The sequence below is a fragment of the Wyeomyia smithii genome, chromosome 3 (assembly GCF_029784165.1).
Source record: "Wyeomyia smithii strain HCP4-BCI-WySm-NY-G18 chromosome 3, ASM2978416v1, whole genome shotgun sequence".
NCBI classification, from domain to species: Eukaryota; Metazoa; Arthropoda; class Insecta; order Diptera; family Culicidae; genus Wyeomyia; species Wyeomyia smithii.
The window spans coordinates 174,059,216-174,081,185 of NC_073696.1; the positions used below are offsets into that span (position 1 = coordinate 174,059,216).

Below are 21,970 nucleotides of genomic sequence, written 5' to 3' on the forward strand. Positions count from 1 at the left end.
CTATAATACAATCAATGGAAAAATCGATTTTTTGTAATGATGTAGATCATTACCTCATATCTTTAAATGTAGAAAACTTGGAACGTTGCATTCAGGCTTTTATCCTTCGATAATATGTGATAGTAAACGATATTTTGTCATTGATGTATCACGTAACGTAACGTATATCGAATTTGTAAAAATAACGAACATGTATTTGTATACAACACATACGTAAAACAGGTAACCTGATGTATTTATTTGTCGATTGATGGAAATAATATGATATCGAGCCTAATTCTTATTTCGCAAACTTTCTATTAAAAACCGATTTTGGCGAGTACTCAAACTGAACGCAGAAACTATCAAATAATTATAATTTTTCATTAAGCGCCTAGTTTAGCGCTTTTCTGCTATCTATAGTAATAACACAGACAAACAGGCGTGCCGAACAAAAATCCTGAAAAATCTGCATCCTTATTCGAAACGATACACTCATGAGCCACCATGTGAGCTTATTGTCTACTAACTTGTTTTCGTAAAACGGTTTTTGTCTTTGCTAATGGGTGTGCACGCTTGCTTAAATCAACACAAGCGGCATAACTAATGGTTTTTATTTTTGATATTGAAAACGTTTGCTAAGGGGCCATTCACATAACACGTGGACAGATTTTTAACGATTTTGACCCCCCCCCCACCCCTTCCCCTCCGTGAACAACTGCCCATTTAAATAAAAAAAAGTATGGACCGTGGACATTACCCAACCCCCCCAAGGCTGTCCCTGTGGTATGTGGATGGCCCCATATAGCGACACTAGCGGCATTATTGCCTGGTCTGGTCGATGGAGTCGTCATCGAGTGGCACGTCTGTTTGTCTGTGGTAATAATGAGCAAATAAACATATGTTTCACTGATAGTGGAAAACAAACGAATCGAGACCGACAAACGATAGAAAAGTGTAAAGTTCTTCTAATAACAAGCTAACAAACATGCTGGGTACTGTTTTCCGGCCAAAGTCCGTTGTTCTAAATAGGCGATACCTGTGCATAAAATAATTTATTAGCAACGTTTTCAGAAGTTTATTTCGGGGTTGTACATAATAAACAAATTAGTCAAAAAAATAAACTGTTGTATATCTCGAATTATCGATATGCATGATTGATATCGATAAACTGACAACGTATTTGAAATAATTACGTTTTACATTCTTCATAATGCCAATCTCATCCAGCAACCCGGCGTGTGTGTCAATCGAAGAAATAAAATGGAGAACTTCATGTGATTGTTGTTTTGCACAACATTAATCTTGTGTATAAATTGACAGAAGTTTGTGTATTTTCGTATGCTAAAACCGGTTAAAAAGTGCAACAAAGTGTAGTTAAACTCAACAGGAATATACTAAACTCGGTGGGAATACGAGAGAAGCCATTTTTAGAGTAACAACTGCGAAACAAAAATCTTCGACGGTCGAGAGCTGTTCCAATTCGATATTGAAATATACATTAGTGCCAAGCCTGCATCTACCCGTACCAATACTTGAATGGATTAAACAAGAAAGTTTTCAACATACTGCGCGCTTCCTAGATATATTTAACTTTACTCCAACAAACATTATGTCATTGTTACCATTTTTTAAAGATTGATGGTAATTTAGTAAAAACTAATCGATTTTTTTTACCAAGAACTTGGAATTTCCGTCAAATTGACGAATATGAATGAGTGAGCGAGAGGAAAACGCGATTAGGGAAGTAATGCTGTCCTGTCCGGAGCGGAGGGTATGCGACGCAGAAACGCCTTACAACACGCGGGTTCTTATGGCGTGGTAAATTTTTGCTGCCGAAGAATAATTTAGCGTAGATAAGCGACTGATTAATTTCGGAAACATTGACCGCAATGATTGCAGAGTGCTTAACAATTAGTGCAAAATTACTGGTTATCCGATCCGAGTTATGAGCGTTTCTAATCGTTTCTAAATTGAGTGATTTAACATAAATATAAAACTGGCTTAGTGCCATGTAATTGTTGTATTGATTAAAGTTATTACAAAAAACTAATTTTTCTCTGTAATTGATCGCGGTTTTTCGTCAATTTTAATAATTAAAATCATGTTAGGGCTATATTTCGTAAGTAAAAGCTTGCGTAAATTCGACGTTACTGCTAAACATATGTATGTTACGAAAGTTTTTAATGTGAATTGATGGTGAAAACACTTTTTAAAGTTTAGTTGGATCATTTTGTCTGTGGAAGGCTGTAATTTCGAAAATAAAATAAACTGTTAATAATAACAAATGGCCTAATAATACTAGTAAGTTTACTTCTGTCTCATCTCTCAATAGTCTGAATTCAGCAAACGAACAGCTCTTGATTGTAATCAAACAATGTAGCGAGAAGATGTAAATCTAATGTTTGCTTATGTTGAAATTTTGGTGAAAATTGGGTTGTCAGAAACTATATAAAAAAATATTGAACGATGAATGAACTGCAATTTTACAGACTAGCGTGTGGTTAATAAAGAAACAGTTTAAACTTCAAAGTGCAGTGATATTATTTTTTTCGAAAGTTATATGAAGAATTACTTTATAACAAGCAAAACCTGTAAATCGGTGGATGGGCAGTGAATTTTCATAGACCACGGGCCAGAATGAAGGAGATGGTCGGTGGTTGCTGTGTTTGCTCCGATGATCGGGGTTGGTCTGAGAACCCTCTGGTCTACTGTGACGGCCAAAGCTGTGCGGTAGCTGTACACCAAGCGTGTTACGGAATAGTAACTGTGCCTAGCGGACCCTGGTACTGTCGAAAATGTGAAAGTCAGGAACGTTCAGCGCGGGTACGTTGTGAGTTATGTCCCTCTCGGGATGGTGCTCTCAAACGTACCGACAATCAAGGCTGGGCGCATGTTGTATGTGCTTTGTACATACCGGAAGTGCGCTTCGGCAATGTTACAACTATGGAACCGATTATTCTACAGTTGATTCCTCAGGAGCGATATAATAAAAGTAGGTTTTTTCCATTATGAACGATATGAACATTATTTCTACTGTACTTTTATAGCATGCTACATATGCCAAGAAATGGGAAAAGGTTCCCGTTCAACTGCTGGCGCATGTATGCAATGTAACAAATCTGGATGCAAGCAGCAATTTCACGTTACTTGTGCTCAACAGCTTGGTTTGTTATGTGAGGAAGCAGGAAACTACCTTGATAATGTCAAGTACTGTGGGTACTGCCAACACCACTACAGTAAATTGGTAAGAAGATTTAATATGTGTTATTGACCCATGTTTTACTAATTGATTATTTTCTTCGATTACAGAAAAAGGGAGGGAATGTTAAAACAATTCCTCCTTATAAACCTATCAGCCATGAAACCAATTCCAGCGACGGTCCATCATCACCGGAGAAAGAGCTGGAGCCACTAGCGGTATCGCAACACTCCACCAGCGGCAGTGTGAGTGCAACTGGTAACACCAGCAACAGTATGAAGTCAAATAACCGACAAATGCTCGATCAAAGTGGATCTTCTGCTTCTTCGTCGTCAAAACAAAGAAAATCTTCGAGTGTCTCAAAAGGCACCATTAGCTCTTCTTCGACATTGTCAACATCAACTTTTGTTACTGCTAGTACTAGTGGTCCTAATATCGCAAGTTCGTCTCCTACATCTGTTCCAATTGGGCTTACTTCGGGTAGTAATAGTGGAAGTTCAGCTGGAGGAAACGCTAACAAGGTTATTTCATCCTCATCCTCTTCCAACAGTAGCAGCAATAAAGAAAAAGATAAATACAGTAAAAGTGTAAATAAAGTATCCAGTACAAATAAAAATCACGAAAAGGAAACCTCTTCAGGATCTTCGGCAACATCATCCTCTTCGCAACGTGACAAAGGTTCCAAATCATCGAAATCTGGTAGCAACAATAACAGTGGAGGCAGCAGTAATATAAGTACCATGGGATCATTACCCGGTAACCCACTTAGTGCAAATTCTAATATCGGCGGGTCACTTACAAAAGATAATGAACTCTCGCCATTAACATCCTCCATACAGAGTGGATCGACTATGTCCTCAGCAACTACAAAGAACCAAGATGGCACTGTGAATAAGCCAGAAAAAACATTGGCTCAAATTTCCTCTGCAGCGGTATCATCAGCTCGAGCAGCTTCTCTTTCTCCGGCAGCTATTCCAACTACGTTGATTATCAAGCCTCCGCATGATCATTCTGGTAACACCAAGGAGATCCTGTCTAAGGATGCTATCGCAAAATTTACAACATCAAACTTCACCGAAACTATCGTTGTAAATTCAGATTCGGTATTTGGATCTGCTGCGACGACCGGCAATAGTAGTAGTGGTGCGAGCAGTACCCAACCAAATAATGCGGCTGGTAACATAAACTCTAGTGTGGGAACTATATCAGTTATAGAAAGTTCGAATGCGTCCAGTACTGCTGGAATTGCAAACAAAATTAACATTTCCGGAGGAAACACATCGTCTTCTACGGGGCCAGGTGCCACTAAGAAGCGTAAAGCTGATGCCAGATCTACACCAACGTCGACTGCAAGTAGTGATATAGATATTACTCGGTAATAACATAATTTACATACGAAATTAGCAAGATGTTTAACAATAAAAAAAATTTCTACTTTCCAGTGATCTGATAAAGGATGTTGCCGTTTCTCTTGTGCCATTACCCTTGAATAAGAGTGATAACATCGATCCAGCATCCCTGCTTAGCATCGAAAAAAATATTAAGAAGGTTCGTATTTTTCTATTTTTAGTTTGGGTCCGTTTCTAAGTTTATTCCACAAATGGCAAATAAGTTTGTCTGCTGTTTAAATATTTTATGGGGATATATTCTGTGAAAGTACAAATGAAACCAGCTAAATGGTAGGTTAGTTTTCAAATGGTAATGGTTTTATAACCACAATTTGTGAGACGTTAGTTATTTATTATTTTATTGTTCATCGATAATAATTTAAATTTTAATTTTTTTTGTGTCAAGTCCCCCTCACACCCTGGACAGAAGGTTTTTTTCCTTAAGATACAAATGAATATTTTTTTAATAAGAGGTGGGAAATGAATATAATTATTTGTTTATATAGGGTATCGGCTCCATTTTCGTCAGGTTTTACCTTTTATCGTCCGGGGGGTAAATGGTGTCCTAGAGCGTTAGTTTCTTGCATGATGGATCTTCATAATGCAAAGCATCTTTCTGCAACCAATAAGGTCTCTATGACTTCATTAATCCCCCGGACGATAATTGGAAAAACCTGACGATAATAGAGCCTATACCACACTAAAATTTGCTTGAATACTTGTATTGTTTGTTCGGTCACAAATGGCTACATTTCAACATCATTAGAATATTTTTGTGTTTTCACAGTACAAATAATATAAGTATATTAGTGAATTTCATAGGAAAATGAAAACTCTTACTTTTCATGTTGAAAACTGCAAATGTGGGTTAATCGGTTCAATTGGAAATTGCTTAGATTTTGCCGAAGTTTATTGCTAATTTCGTTTGAGACAACTTCTAATATTACTACAATAGTTAGTATTGGTCCATGATGTTTGTAACTAGGAACAATAATGGGGGAAAAATCACTACACAACACATTCATGAAAGTTTTCCGCGGTTTCTCGAGTTTTGATAAAAAAACGTTTCAATTCTATAATATTTCACATCGATCAATTTCATGCCCAAAAAGAACCAAAACAAACGCCATTTTGCCGAATGTTGGTTACACGATGTTTGACAGATAGATCCTCCCTGGTCTATATAGAGTATTCGAAAACATTTTCAGAGTAAAATTCATATATGCAGTAAATTTCACTTGATCAGACCTAATTATAAAAAAAATACATCGCTCATCTTGATAGCGTAATCATAAATGGAGAGAAATAAAGCTTTTGGCTTTTGAGGTAATAGAATTATTTCTGTTTTTAATGCATTAGGAGGAATCTTTCTTTAGCCCCACCATAATCCCAAGATTAAGATTAAGATTAGGAGGAATATTTCTTTTCTGGAAGGATGAAGCATTTATTTTACCAACGGAAAAGTACAAATTATCAAGGCAAATCAGTTTATTCTCTCAGTTTTCGCGCGAAGTAAGTTTGTGAGCTTTTGGCTTTTAGGAAATGGAATTGATTATGTTTAAAACGTATTAGAATTTTTTTTTTTCAGCAACCACGATAGACACAATATGGAAAAGTGTAAATGAAATTCCTTCCAGTATTGTTTAATATATGATGAAGAAACGATTATTGAGAAACCTGAGAATAAAAATTCGAGTAACTGAACAAATGGCCTGTTTCTGCCTAGATTTGATTTTTGAATGCACGACTTCGCGCTTGTAGCCTTGTAACTAAGAAGATTTCGGAATTTACGCGGATTGTTCAGACAAGTTAAGAAATCAATAGAAAATATGGCATCGTCGTTCGCATAGTTTCCAGGTGTAACAATGCGTACGCCATGAAGCCAGTTGTCTCGTCTTCTCCCAGAACACACTTGGCAAGGAATGGTCTAGATACTCACAAAAAATAACTGGTAAATTTGGCTTGTGATGTGTACGCACTTCGCATATTTTCCTATTTTTGCGTAGTTTGGAATAACGCTAGAATGAAATAATAACTAACTTCGGGAGAAAAGCAAAATTATGCGATCATCATATGACTGGGGAAAATATATACGTTTGTGAGAAGAAATTGTAACAGATGCCGATTTTGTACTATAAAATTTAGCGGTGCCGATTTTTTACGGTTAGTGAGTGAACGATTTGTTGTATCAAATTATTGGTTAGCGGTACCGTGCTGGACCGAAATCCGTACATCTAAGCCCATGATAATCTTCGACGGTCAACATAAAATCAAGAAATCACATATTGCTTTAAACTGTCATGTTTACTTATAAGTCTACTTATATTTTATCACTACTTCCAAGCAAAATGATTAAAATCACTCTGAAACTCGAAAAAATCATGTTTTAATAGAACATGTTTCGAATCGAAATCCGTACACAGTTTTTTGTCTGAATCAAAACCCGTACACTTTTGAATCGAAATCCGCACACACGCGATATAGACTGGATTAGAGTCCATTAGAGTATTAGAGTACATAAATGAACATCTTTTATTTATAATTTATCTTTAAATTTACGAATAAATATATTTTGAGGATCAATTTGTTCCTAAAGTTTCACACGGTTTTCTAATTTTTTATATCAGCTGAAATAATGCAATTTTTCGTAGCGTTTCGTAGTAACCGGAACGCCAGAACCTCTCGAAGGTTCCCGGTACGACTTTCCCTTGCGCACCTCAGTCACAGCTCCTTCGAAATTGTTTGCCGTATATTTATACTTGTTTTCTTCCATTAAATGCTGAAAACAAGAAGAAAGTTCAACAATATATGCATGATACACACGCTGTACGGATTTCGATTCAAGCAATTAACAAGGATCAAAATCCGTACTGCACAGTTTTTGTTGAATAAATACAATTTACACTATTCACCAAACAATATACAGCTCGAAAATGACGAAGACTTACCTTTTCCATCAATTTTAAAAAGATTCACAGAGTAAAACACGTATATCCCACTTGAAAAATGTTTTCATCTGAAGAACGTTTTTTTAATAAATTTTCTAACGATACAGCGAAATGACAACTGAAACCGATACACGATTGATTTTTTATTTTTATTATTTTTATTTCATGGCCTACTGACGCATAGTTTAATTTAACAGAAGGCCAACAGCTCAACGGACATATACATGTAACTATCATATGAATTTTTATTTTTATAATGCTACAAATTGAAGAAAAACGTCAAGGTGTACGGATTTCGATACTGTACGGGTTTCGATCCAGCACGGTACCAATTACACACGACGACAAACCTCTATTCTTCTATTTTTTTTAAATCAGAAAGACATTCCACTTTCCAGTTTCCCACTCATATCTCTAGTTTGCTAACTTTGATTCAAAAAATTCGAACGGCTTCCACGTTAACTCAGAAACCAGTTCATTGATTAATCTGAAATTGTCTGTTCGTTCCTAACTGCAAGAGCTAATAATGTTTTTTGTTTGCATTTGAAGGCATTTGTTTGATTTGAAGGCTAAATTTTTACAACAGCATCAATTTCGTCCAGCTGACCAGCTCAAAAATTAGTGAAATCGCTAATGCCCTAATGAAAAATATGCGTTTCTGATTAGCAATCTATTCCATTATAATAACAACCCCTACTATTTGATAGTAAAGGGAGAAGCATTTATTCTTCTATAAATCATTCCTGAAGAATTGACTTCAAGACTCTAATGATGTTAATCTTTCTAATTGCAAAGCTTGTTTGGATGTTACTATTATTGGATTATCCCAATGCTTTATACAAGCTAATCGTTCTTGTATTGAATGTTTACACGAATATTCAATAAATGTTAATTAACGTAATCAAAAATGACTGGTCACTTTGAAGTATCGCTATCAATTATTTCATTTGTCGCTCGTAGTTGCAATAAATTGAACTGAACAATTTTTGAAAAACAAGAATATTTCTTTGGTGGAAACATTCATGTGTTGCTAGTTTATCGATACGTGCATTTCACATTTTATTTAAAACACACACACGGAACATATTTGTCATCTTTTACAAAATAATGAAAATACATGTAAACCCCTGCTAGAGTATAAAACAACGATTCGGTCCTTCATAGGAATCCTTCAGTTCTCTTGCCTAACTTTTCATGCGAAGGTATTCGTTCGATGAAGGAGGGTTACGTAAAAGAGCAGCAAGGCAATACTGTTTGCTATACTCGGTTAACTGACCTGAGTAGTGTATTTCGTAAATTACGCCACTAACAAACGAATTATGCAGGATATTTATCTTATTGCATCATCTACGGACGCTACCTTAGGTAACGGAATTAGGGAAGCAATCGTGCAAAAGAGAAGAACATTGAAACCCGCAAGGATTTTATTACTCTCACTTTCTCTGCGTTCCCTCTATTGCTATATCTATGTGTATGTAATGTGTATAAACACGCAGGATGCAGCGACTATAGGCAATAAGAGTCGAAAGTTGCAAAATAGGCATGTGCTCGTCTGCACGCGTCTAGTAAATTTTAGCTCCAACACAGCGTGTGATTATAAAAAGAATTGTGACCATTTATGCGTGTTAAGTGTCATTGTTTTTCCAGCCACCGGTCATTGACGGCTGTTTGTTTTGTTTGCTGTCTGACCTTCAGACTATTATAATAGTATCAATGTGCGATTGAACTCAAGTTCAATTCGAAACGATGAAACATAAGAGCCACAAAAAGGATCGACGCGAAAAGAAGCGCAGAAGGAACAAAACAGACACAGAAGTGCGTTACCTACCTTATTGAAATTGTATAAAAAATCACAAATGTCCGCGCACAGGCAGTTCGATTTGTGTACATATTTTCAAATCTTTGTTTTTTTTTATTCACACAGGCTAAAACTGAACCTAATTCTCCTCATAATCCCAGTGGAGAAATTAACATTCAAAACGTCAGTCCTAATCTGGTGCAATCACATGCATCGAATGTCATCTCTTCGTCTATCAAACATCAGCAACAGGTTTGTCCACTAAATAGAAACATTATATAGTTTATTTTACGTATTTTTAGAAAATAAAAAGTAAAAGTAATCGGATGCTTATTCACATAATTTAACAGTTTCACAATGTTCTCTGTGTATCAAAGTGTAATAGTGTACTCACTATTGGAACTTGTGGTAGCCTACAACAACCTAGGGTATCAGATTACTTCGGAAGTTTTGGTACAATAGTCTAGTGCAAAATTCGCCCAAGTAGTGCGATACCCTATTTCATTCCAAAACATTTTAACAAACAGTTCATCTTTGTTAAACTGATATTAGATTTTGAAAAAATATTCACCATCCCGAAAACGATGTTTTTTATACTTAGTATTTCTATTTTTTATCAGTCCAATTCCCCACAACTACAGCAACAACAGCAAGGGCAACAGCACACTCCGAGTCTCGTGGTGTCGGTTCCTTTGTCGACAGCAACCGTACCTGGAATAAATCTACCCACAAGTAACAGTAACAGTAGTAGCGGTACCGGTACCTCTATTACAGCAAATAATGCTAGCAGCAACAGCAGCAGCAGTAGCACACCGAACATCATATCAACGAGCCAGATGTCTTCGGGAAGCAGCTTGTATCAGCAGTTGACGCATCGGACAAATGATCAAATTGCGGTACGAATTTAACAAAACTTCTTGGATCAGTTCAACATAATTTTTACGTTATCACTTGTAGAATGCCACCAGCAATCGTTCTAGTCCGATTATACAGCAGCAGCAGTCCAATATGGCAAGCCACGTAATACAGAACTCTGCACATATAATGCTCGAGCGACATTCACCAAGCATGAGATCTTCACCTGCCATTATTACTAGCGCTGGTTCGCAACAACAGCAGTCAAACCTTTTCTCTTCAGGCGGCGGAATGGATCTGAATCTGGCCGGTTTAACATCCGGTGTGTCCGTACTACAGAGCATTTCGCCGGTACCGATGAGTACCATACAAAGCACTTCATCCTCACCTATCATCCCAGGTAATGGTGGAGATGGTGGCTTAAAGATTTCTTACGAAAAACAAACCTCCAATGTACGAATTAGTGCGTTGCAAGACGAAAAACTGTCGGGACGAAGATCCAGGTATGAAGTTCAGTGTTTTACTATTGAAATTATTTTACTATTTGTTACATTTGGTTATAATATGGATGTTTTGCTTATGTAAATAGTAGATTTAATTCATTGCATGAACCAGAAATCAGTATTTCCTATGAATTGTTGTGGTTGTTTTTTAAACCGAACTTGATAACGTGAAAAGATTTATTGATAAAAAAATGTTCAATTGTTTGTTGCTTGATCATGAAGAGGTGTTATAAACGTGCTGATTTCTGATTCTAATTTCTTAATTCTGCCGGTGAAGCGTTTATTTCCTTTGTTCAGTTATTCACTAAGTATTGTTCCCAAGTACATGAAACATCAAATTACTTATCCACCCACTATTGTACACAGATCCAAATCAAGAGAACGCGGTGGTGGCGGTGGTGGTAGCGGAAACGGAAGCAGCGTCGGTGGCGGTAAAACACGAACATCCAAGAAACGCTCACTACAACATCAACAGCTGCTGCGTTCCTCACCATTGGTCAACACCGGCTCGTCATCCTCTTCCTCTTCTTCCTCTGCCAACAACGCATTGTTTGCTAACGAGCCCACCACCACCAGTCGTAGTTCGACTCCCAGCAATAGCCACTCAAACGCTAACAACAATAATCAGCCTAACTTGACCCTTAATAGTAGTAGCAGTAATACTAGTCGCACTAACCCTGCCAACGGCAACACTAGCAACAGTTTGCTGATTAATTCCACTGGAACAAGCATCGTCGGGCCGTCTACTCAATCTCACTCAGATAAACTTTCCCAATCCGCATCCTCTGCTTCATATTCTTCAACCGCTATCGCAAACGTTTCCAACAGTTCATCTGCTTCCACTGTAACAATCGCTGCTGCTTCTGGCACGCCCGTTATCGAGACGATTGGTTCCGTCTCTACTTCGTCCAACAGCTTTCAAAGTAACCATCCAGGGGGTTCGGGTGGTCAATCTCACCATATAACTGTCGGCACCGGCAGCATTGCAAGTGGTAACAGTATCAGCAGCAACCACTCCGGCAGTAACATCAAAAACAATAGTAGTAATTTAATAGCTGGCACTGGTACCGATCATGGTCATGGCACCCCTAGTAGCAATAACACCAGTAGTAACAGTAACAATAATAATGCTATGGTCGTCACACACACCAGCAAAAAGCTTAGATCCTCACAACCAATGGTTGAAATACCCTCGCCATCTAATTCCAGAACGCCGGACAATAGTTATGTTTCCAATTCATTTACCGGCAGCAGCGGAGGAGGATTAAAATTTTCTTACGAAGCTCAACCGTCCAATCCTGCAGCAATCGGAGCTACGGCGACCATTATAACACCACAGACAATGGTCAAAGAGTCGCCACCAAGCTCACCCGGTTCAGACACTGGTATGACTCGATGTAACAAACGAAATCGGAAGCTATCGACGAATTCAAACGCAGGGATTAGTGCACCACATGAAGCGAAGGAAATCAAGTTATTCCAGAATGGAGTTGTTCACGCCACTCACATGCTGGGCAATCAGCTCAATCCAAACAGTAGTGTAGCTCAGAAGATGTCCGATCAATTGACAATGGAGATGGAGTCTCACACGTTTGTTGAAGCAGCACCGCAGCTAGTGGGTCCACCCTTTCCAGGAAAAATACAGGCGGTAAGTTTTTTTTAATCCTATTTGCCACAGGTCAATCAAAAAATAAATTTGATTATAAAAGATCTATCGCCTAGTGACGAATGGCCCTGGATTAAAACCAGCATAGAAAAAAACCATTGACCAATCAGTTTAAAGTTTTAATAATGTTTATTGTTAGCTTATCACCTCTAAATTGAATATTGATCAGGAATTATGTGATTTTCTAAGGTCTAATCAAATATGTATTATAGGGTTAGTAACGAAAGGCTGAAACCCAAAAGGCTGAAACCCGAAAGGCTGAAACTCGAAAGGCTGAAAAGTATGTTTCATAACGAAAGGCTGAATGCACAAAAGGCTGAAACCACAAAAGGCTGAAACATGAAAGGCTGAAACTTTTGTAACTTGAATCATATTCATTGAAAAATTCGGACACATGGATAACAAACCTTTATAAGGTGACAGAGTTCAAAGTTTGAGTATTAATTGGTTTGTGCAATGGAAAATTAATTTTCGGCAACATTTGAATCTATACACACTTGACTCTTGTACACGTTTCCTAGATAATTCAGGGCGAGACGACCGAAGGCCGCGAGTGTGCGCCGGCGACCCGCCGTCGGAAGCGCCGGCCACTGCGGGGGGGCAGCCCCCCCGCAGAAATCACCTCTGTATAGGTTCGTTCGTTTTCCTAGGTCTACTGACTCGTAGGGGTGATTCCCTAGTTTAGTCCGAACGAGCGATAGCGAGTAAGGACAGCATACATCTCGGACAATCGAGTCGGCCGTAGGCCGCGAGTGTTCTTTTTGAAATGAACTTTGTGAATTTCAGCCTTATGATTTTTCAGCTTTTCGTGATTCAGCCTTTCGTGTTTTCAGCCTTATGTAGTTTTCAGCCTTTCGTGATTCCAGCCTTTCGAATTTCAGCCTTTCGTGTTTCAGCCTTTTGAGTTTCAGCCTTTCGTAGTAGACCCGTATTATAGCATAAATTCCATACAGAGTAGTAATGCTAATTGGATTGCTTCGGATCGAAATATAGATGCTGGTGAATGTTTATTGTTGATCCAGAATAGAAAAGTAGAAGAGACAACATTAAAAAAGTCGAAGCGGAGAAGATTTGCAATCAAAAAAAAAAAAATAGATTTGCGATATACCAAAATTGTGCTATTTGCAAAAGAAATTTATTACATGATACTAATCAATTTATGTTTCACACACTAAAAAAGATTTCCGAGCTGTCATGGTTTAACCTCAATTTACTGATCAGATACCGACAGCTGTCATTTATTTACCCCGAGCACTTAGTGGTGCCAGTCTCGGCAATAAATTATCGTGTTTCGGCTGTAAATTCTACGTGTGTAGTACTAGATGTTAATTAGTTTTGAACTATTTGTAGTCTCGAACGCACAATGCAGCTGCGACTGGTGGGCCGTCACTGACTTCTATGCTTACGGGTAGCGGCACAGCAACTGCTAATGGCAATACACCACAAAGTCTAGAGCAACTACTAGAGCGACAATGGGAGCAAGGATCTCAGTTTTTAATGGAACAAGCACAACATTTTGACAGTAAAAGCACTGAACTTTCACTAGTTTGCACAGTATTATGTAACTTTTAATGTTTCCAGTTGCATCGTTGCTATCCTGTTTGCATCAGTTGCGAAGTGAAAACATCAGGCTGGAGGAACATGTCAACAATCTCGTGGCGCGGAGGGATCACCTCCTAGCCGTAAATGCAAGACTCGCAATTCCGTTAAACCCCACTGCACTGGGTGGTGTTGGTCTTACAGTTAGTAATCCCGGTGGGCCAGGGACAACTGCGACTTCAAGCACAGGAAGCGGGAATACCAATCCTGCAGGATCTCAAGGTTTCTATCTCGATACTTTCTAAATATAATTTTTAGTTACTAACGTGTCGAATTGTGCTCAGCCCAATTCAACAATATGCACGGTAATGGACCTCATGAAACGAGCGGAAGTACCTCCAACACTACAACTATTTCCAGTCGAAGTAGTCGAATACAGCAACATCAAACTCAACAACAGCAGCAACCGCAATCACATTTCGGCAGCAGTACAGTTAACCAGATACCGCTAGAAAATGGTATTGATTTTCGACATTCAAGTTCTACCCATCAAAGCTCCAATAGCTCTTCAATCAGGTAAGCTTTTCTCATGTATATGTCAAATATTGTCTATTGGTTCGCTGGTCTTCTTTATCCTTTTGATTATAACCTATTTACTTTTTCTTTCTTTTCGTGAAAAAAACCACAGTGAAAAACCCAACACAATCTACGTCAATTTCTGAGGGCTATCTTCCTACTGTTGCGAAGCTGATGTCGAGCGTTTGTACTAGCCGTTTGCAAACTTTTGGTCAAGTTATACCACAAATACCCTAAACATGCGAAACTAAACACGGGCAATATTTATACAATTACAATTTCTATACAATCTTTATGTGTTCTTCAACGAAGAAGATGTGAATCTTTATCGAAAGAGTGACATATTTGTTCATGGTAATAACAGCGTTTTCACGGACTTGACTATCGTGACAAAGTAAGCTAGAGATTGATAAAGTGATTTGTTGTTTTTGACGAAAAACAGCCGTTAAATCAAAGTTCTAGTTATGCTTTTATTTTACACAATATTTTGTACATCTGGTTGTCCTGCCTTTTAGGTTTAATTTACTTATCGGTTCTAATTTATACTTGGTTTACAAGGCAAATGTCAGACTAGTTAGTGGTAGCCACAAGATATATTTAATTTAATTATTTTGTAGAAAATAAAAACAAATGGATTCGACGTAAGCGTATGTTTTGTTATGTTTCTTTCACAAACCTTATCATTTCCTTAACTAATCCAACACACTCAACTATATTTTTATATAGTTTTTTTTTAACTGACGAAAATAGTAGGATCTCTAATTACCTAAAATCAAAATCCGCATGCCCAAACTAATACTTATTTGTGTTCTTTAATTGTCTTCCTTCGCTTCCTTCGTATATTACGTGAATATCAGAATCATCAGTTCTGCTTCTACGGTCACCTCTCCTGGCGAGAACCTGATTAGCGAATCTAATTTATTAATCATTGCTTGCTAACATGACGCATTCAATTTCGATTAAAGAATCATTCTTGTTATTTCTAACACATCATTTGTTGAGGTTCTGAAAAATCCAATCATTTAAAACTAAAAAACCGTTTAATTTGATATCTATTAATTCAAAAAAGCACACAATATTTACGGCATTTTGACTAGGAGCAACGAAAGCAAAAATGCCGTTGTGAATACTAATCAAATTTTATATCTAAAAACGAAATAGAATACAACATAGTAATTCTGAACAGATTGCTAATGATTAAAATATTGAATGAAAGTGATTGTTGTTGTTTGTTTTTCAATCATTCAGCCTAATAGTATCAAGGAAATTAATGACCTCACATGTGATTTCTACAGAAATTAATTCTAACGTAACTTTTCGAGAGGACCCAAGTAACACTGGGAGTCTCTCTTTGTTTACTTTCTCTTTTATTAACCGTTATGTACTCGGCAATTTCAACACACGTAAGTACTCGGCAGGGTACCCGGGTACACACCAAAATGAAAAGCTTCTTACTTCTTCAATTCTTGATCGATTTTCGATCTTGACCCGTCAAAAGATTGGAAAATTTGTCTATTTTTATTATACAGGGCCTAAACAACGAAAATCTGCTCCGAAATGGTCATTTCGGATAATTTATCAGATAGACTCAAAATAGATGAAAATCAACTCCTGGAGTGATTTCATGAATTTTGATACCAATATTGGTCGGTTTTATTGACAATTGTAATAATTTGTTTCACCGGAACATGCTCCCGAAGATCCGGATTTACAGGAACCAAATGTGGACAGATTTTTCAATCTTTTGACAGGCTAAGATCAAAAATCGGTCAAGAAATGAAAAAGCGAGGCGTATTTCATTTTGTGGGTACCCGGGTACCCTGCCGAGTACTTATGGGGTAAAAAAAATTCGAAACCTTTCCCTTCGACTCCCCCTGCTGCTACAAACAGTCTGATGATGGAAAATGGTTTATTTCCACTAGTTACTATAAGTTTCAGCTGACTGACTGAAGGTTATCCTTGTTTTTCAAAGCAATAAAATCTAAAAAGGTACCCGGGTACCCTTCCGAGTACCTAACGGATAATAACAAAGTTATTTTTTACATTTTTCTTGATACCCTTTACATAGTAGGTAATTTAGGTAATATTATGATCTTCAGATTTGTGGCAAGAAATCGTTGAAAACTTTTAAACTGACGCTGTAATTACCGAAGAAGAGTGAGAGAGGAAAGAATCTCTCATTGTTACTAGGATTCTTTTGGAAGGTCACACAAGAATGTTTTATTTATTTCATTGAGGGGTCCCATCAATAGGCTTCGCTGTTTATTCCCTTTCTTTTGTCGAGGTAAAAACACACAAAAAATAATCTTTTGCGTTTGTTTAAAGGTAAATTTAGACATTTGAAAAAATAAACAGACAGAGTTATGTTAAATGAACTGCACCCACTACCTTGTGTCTCACAAGGCAATATGTGTAATTCATCGAGATGTGTTAGGAACGAGCCATTGACATCCTTATACTGAAAAACAGTGAATGGCTCAAACTCATTTGTGCCGCTGTGAGCTGTCAAGGAAAAGGTGTATGAAAAGTGACGGTGGTATGCTATCTCATTTACACATACGTTGAGCTGTTAGCCCTTGAAACATAGCACGATGTCATAGGTGTGCTTAGGAACAAAACACAACACAATAGTGAGAAGTTGTACGATATTGGGCTCTGGAAATGTACCTTCCCAGTACCGTTAGACGGGGTGAGATTGTGCCATCCAACCCGTGATTAGCCAGCCATCTCTTCCGGGTTAGTAGACTTATGTTTCTTGGTTAAGTATTCAAGAAAACTTATTCAAGAAAGTTTGGTCTTGTAATCGCCATTAGATGACTGACAAACAACGGGTTTGTATGGCATTATCTCACCCCGGCTTATGGTAGTTTAACTAAATAAAACACCATTTTGGAAACATCGGAGATTGCGGGCTCGATTCCCGTTTGGATGACTTATAGGGCCTTATTAAAGAAGTCGAGTAGACTCGACTCGATCATGTATTTCAGACAGGGCGAGTCGCTCGTCGAAGCTTCTGTAATACGTTCCTTAATTTTTTCAAACCCTAATTCCTATTTTCAGTCCTCGTTCATTATTGATTCAAACAGATGGTCCGAGTCTCATGTCCACTGAGTAAATAATTTTTTTTAATCATTTTAAACGTGATCAATTTAGTGCCAGGGTAAATTTTATTCGATCACAGTTTCTTCTTAAGCCCAACATAGACACAACTAGTCTAATTATTAGTCGTTGATACTTAACACGCGCCAGTCCATTTCTCCTGACAGCATTACAATATTTTTAGATGCATTCACCGCCGTGAAATCTGGGTTATTATGAGTGTCATATTACTGAAGTAAAAACGGAATAAGCGACGTTTCGCGTGGAATTATTTCACGATCATTTTGACAGGTGAAAATTTCGCGAAGATCGTTGATTTATGATCTACTGATGATCATCGGATTTATTTACCAGTAACAAGACGAAATCGACACATTTTTGATCTGCGGCCAATGGAACGTAAAGGAAAAAAATGATCTTCGAATTTCGTTAAGCGGCAGAGCTCAAAACTTTCGTCTCCTTGAAAAATGTCCTTATACAAAATTTCAGCTCAATCGACTTTCTGGGATTTAGACATTTTTGAGCTGGAAACTCCCTCATTTCAATTGTCCTATTTTTTTCATTTCACTGTCAATCTCACTTCACGGAGCTAATTTTTGTCACCTCACTTTAGGTGAAATCGGAAATAAATCTCAAAGAGTTTTTTTTTTTTGTAAGATTTGGACCACTGCGACCATTGTTTTGATTTTTTGTTGTCAAAGAGTTAAATGAGCGTGAGAGTGAAATATATTTCATCATGAATTGACTCCCGTAATCAGCGATGGGAAAAACAGGAGGGTTGTGTGCAAAGCCACGACCGCAAGGTTGAAGTAGAATACTTTTACAAGAAAGATATCCCGGCTGCTTGCGTGTCAGTCATTTTTTCTAGTAAATAAACGTTGACTAATCAGATCAATCGAAGTTTGCGCTTCAGCAAGGATTGACCATTTTCAATAATATAGTAAGTTGCTTGTCATGGTTGGGGCTTGACAATTTTTAAATTTTGAGATGACATTTTTTCGGATGTCGTGCTCATGACTGAAGGAAAAGATAATTTAGTACGTTTTGAAACACGAAGATGGAGTAATATTTATTACTCTTACAAATGTAAAACTGTGAATTGACTCATTACAAAATATTAACTCTTCAGTCATGTTTTTATTTCATCCTGAAAAGGACAATTTGTTGTTGATATTAGTGTCGGATAAGATGCCGATCACATCTTTGCGATATCACTGACAGTGAGAATGAACAACCATGTGATAAAATAAACAGTGAAAAGCTAAACCAGACGGCTCACGTGTTGTGTCAAAATGAGTCAACTTTTCATTGAATGCATTTATTAGTGCCCACTATCGCACAGAGACTGCATTTCACTAAAGTGCCTCACTGCATCAGCCGCTATCGATGCAGAGATCCGCTGCAACTGCTACGCTATCCATAGCCATGCGACAGTTGTGGCCGCTATACGCTGCCATTGGTATCCACTGCCCCTGCATCAGCTGGCCCAGCTGCTATCGTTGCTGGAATCCGCTGCAACTAGTGCGCTATCCATTGCTACGCCAGCTGTGGTCGCTTTCCGCCATCGCTGGTATCCACTGCACTGCTAGTGCTGCTGGTAAGGGAGGACGACTGCTGTTGTCGCTGTCTAGAACTATTATGAGCGGCTTCGGCTGAAACAGGCTCTTATATAGGCCAAATAGCATGTTTTAAATTGCAAGGTATATGATTCTGTCGGCCGTGCTTGGGAAACAATCATATAACGACTAATCAGAGGTCGAATTTTTCGTTTTGACAAGGCTTGACTATTTTCAATAGTACAATAGTGTGAATAATAAAATTACAATTATCTTCTTCTGGGAAGAAACTTACAAGATTTTCCAATCTATTGCTGCAAAGACGAAGGAAATCCATCGAATACTCACCGATTTATTAGCATTTGAAATTGGACATATTTTTCACTTTTTCGGTTTTAGATTTTCATTTCACATCCCTATGTAGCCGAACTTCCTGAGAGAAGTATTCTACTTCAAAAAATTACCTCTAGCGATTTGGAATACATATAAAGCAAGCCTAAGATGCGTTGACATCGTCGTCAGTATGCGAATAACAAAGTATCGGTGTTGGTTCACTCTCTTTGCTTTCCTTTTTACGATATATTGCTTGTCGTTAGCGTACACCACAACATATGGTTCTCAATGTGCACAACTCGGTATATGAAGTTATTCGTCTCTGTTACACAGAGCGATCAGATATTGTTATGTTATTACCCATGAATAAGATTTTTTGTCAGAAAAAGAAAGAAAATGACAATGTATGCTCTCCTACTCTCGCTCAAGTCAACCGCTGCCGAAGTAGTCCCTTCCCCCACACTTTCCTTCTCACCGCATCACACCTCTGCTGCTGCTCAGGCGACATGATATTCTTCTGCTGCTATTCTTTGTTCCCCTAACGACCGGCATATAGAGAAACAAACGCAACGAGCGAATCGCTTCTCAGAGCAGATGTAGTCTAGTCATGTGTTTATTTTCTCCCAGAAACCTACGCAACATATCATCATTTCGTTATGTGTTGAGAGGATTCAAGTTTAATCGCGGTCTGTAACACTTCATGATGTGTACATGTGGAGATTAAACGATAATTGCATCATATTCGTTTCGTTTCCATCACTGCCCGTAATAAGTACCACTGCACTGTTTGCTTCAGTAGCCCTTGCAAGTACCGCCAATCGATCAAAGTACGGAAGACTATGATTGTACTAGGTATTACGAATGGCCATATGCGATTGCTGAGCTTTGTCGTAGGTTAGTACTAAACTTTTCAACAGGCGGCCAGCATTCCTTCTCTCGATGAACCATTCACTGTGCGTTGAAATCCCGACTGCCATCTGCGTTATGAATCCCTTCCATACCTCCTTCAGAGCAACATTATCTAAAGCCTGTAGTACACTCTTTGTCTAATGGTCAAATATTTGACCTTCTGACATAATGGTCAAATTTATTTGACATCATGGTTGTTGTTTGTCCGTGTTTGCCCCATGTTAAAATCGGAGAGTGACAAATAATTATCTCTGACCAAATTTTTATCTGTCAAAAAGAGACAAATATTTGACGCTCGGTCAAAGAGTGTACTACAGGCTCAACATGTGATCTTCCAATACATCGGAGCACACTCTCCGTGTTTCGGGTGTTTCCGGTAAAGTTGAGAGGTCATGAACCGAGATTCAAACGAAGATGTCTTCATCGATTGTTTAGTCTGGCACAGACACCCCCCTCAAAGCTGGCCATGTGGAATGTGGATGGCCCCCTAGAAGTACGCCCTTTAGATAATGTAACATCCTTTCCTATGAGCGTATACGGTCTCGATTACATCGGTGTTGATTACTAAGGTTCTGTCTGTGAAGGCATTTTCAGCTTGGCTTCATTATTTTGCTAAATTTTTTGGCAGTTCATTTTTATTATCTTATTTATCAAACTGATAATGTGTTTTTTCCTATTATGTTAGTTGTACACATTCAATTGATGAAATCATTTTTCAGACATCATTCTCCATCAAATCAATTAACGCTGGCTTCAACTGGTTCTTCTAACAGACAAACACATTCTTCGTCGAGCGGAGTATCTGACCAAGGAACAGGACATTCTCGTTCAGGCAGAGGAAATAATAGTAGTAGTAGTAGTAGCAGCAATAGTAGCAACACCAATCCGGCATCGTCCTCAGCCTATCAGCAAACGATCTACAACACCGCTCACCAGGTAGAGTAATAATGCGAATTCATGCGAAAACCTCCATATTTGTAAACATGACTACTCGCCACCGTATTGTCATATTAAGCTAATTCAATCACTAAGGCACAAGCACTAATTTTGTGTTGCCAAATTGTCTGTTAAGAACTGCAAGTGTATCTAGTTTCAATTGATTCATGTCTTTAATGTTAAACCACGATAAAAGCTGTTGCGTTTGTAATCCGTTCAAACTATTTGTTTTTCAACCAACTAGATTCCACTCTTGTTGGAGCACCACCAACAGGAGCACCATTCCCAACAGCAGCTGCAGCAGCAAACGCAATCGCCGCAAGTGCATCACCATCGACAAGCATCGCCGACGGTCGCATCACGTTCCCATCACTCGTCGTTGCACTCCGCACGATCAACTGGCGCCGCCCCTCAAACATCCCATTCCCATCACTTGCCGCTTTCCCATCAACACCCTTCCTCTCTTGTGGTCACGGCAACTCCCGCACACGCACAGCCAACACAGCAGCAGCAACATCAGCAATCGCTTCCACAAAGACAGCGACATTAGGTCCAGTGAGTAGGGTGTAACATGCAAAAGAAACTAGTCCACTTTGACTTACTATATTATTTTCAAGACGGGTTTAATACAGCAAGACACAAAAAACAACATGTAGTTATATATCAAATCCATCCTCGCGTCA

General features: G+C 38.2%; 1 protein-coding gene across 9 annotated transcripts; it reads left to right on the forward strand.

The window, feature by feature from the left end:
- The first annotated feature begins 1,215 nt into the window (after nucleotides 1-1,215).
- Nucleotides 1,216-21,955, forward strand: LOC129726472 (protein AF-10). Of its 9 annotated transcripts, none has more exons than XM_055683197.1 (14): nucleotides 1,216-1,444; nucleotides 2,315-2,974; nucleotides 3,030-3,226; nucleotides 3,292-4,556; nucleotides 4,624-4,729; nucleotides 9,442-9,567; nucleotides 9,936-10,211; nucleotides 10,273-10,673; nucleotides 11,040-12,321; nucleotides 13,690-13,861; nucleotides 13,921-14,160; nucleotides 14,223-14,454; nucleotides 21,071-21,287; nucleotides 21,532-21,955. In XM_055683197.1, the coding sequence occupies exons 2-14, from the start codon at nucleotides 2,620-2,622 to the stop codon at nucleotides 21,835-21,837; spliced, it is 5,175 nt and encodes a 1,724-aa protein (XP_055539172.1). In that variant the 5' UTR covers nucleotides 1,216-1,444; nucleotides 2,315-2,619; the 3' UTR covers nucleotides 21,838-21,955. The 9 variants fall into 9 exon arrangements, with proteins under 9 accessions (XP_055539172.1, XP_055539168.1, XP_055539174.1 ...); XM_055683193.1 differs by having other exon boundaries at nucleotides 1,216-1,385; XM_055683199.1 differs by having other exon boundaries at nucleotides 1,216-1,385; nucleotides 21,125-21,287.
- The last annotated feature ends 15 nt before the right edge of the window (nucleotides 21,956-21,970 follow it).

Coding starts and splice junctions, on each gene's coding strand:
- LOC129726472 (XM_055683197.1), top strand. CDS start 2,620: ATGAAGGAGATGGTCGGTGGTTGCTGTGTTTGCTCCGATGATCGGGGT. Junction 2,975..3,029: donor TCAGGAGCGATATAATAAAA/GTAGGTTTTTTC, acceptor GTACTTTTATAG/CATGCTACATATGCCAAGAA. Junction 21,288..21,531: donor TCTACAACACCGCTCACCAG/GTAGAGTAATAA, acceptor TCAACCAACTAG/ATTCCACTCTTGTTGGAGCA.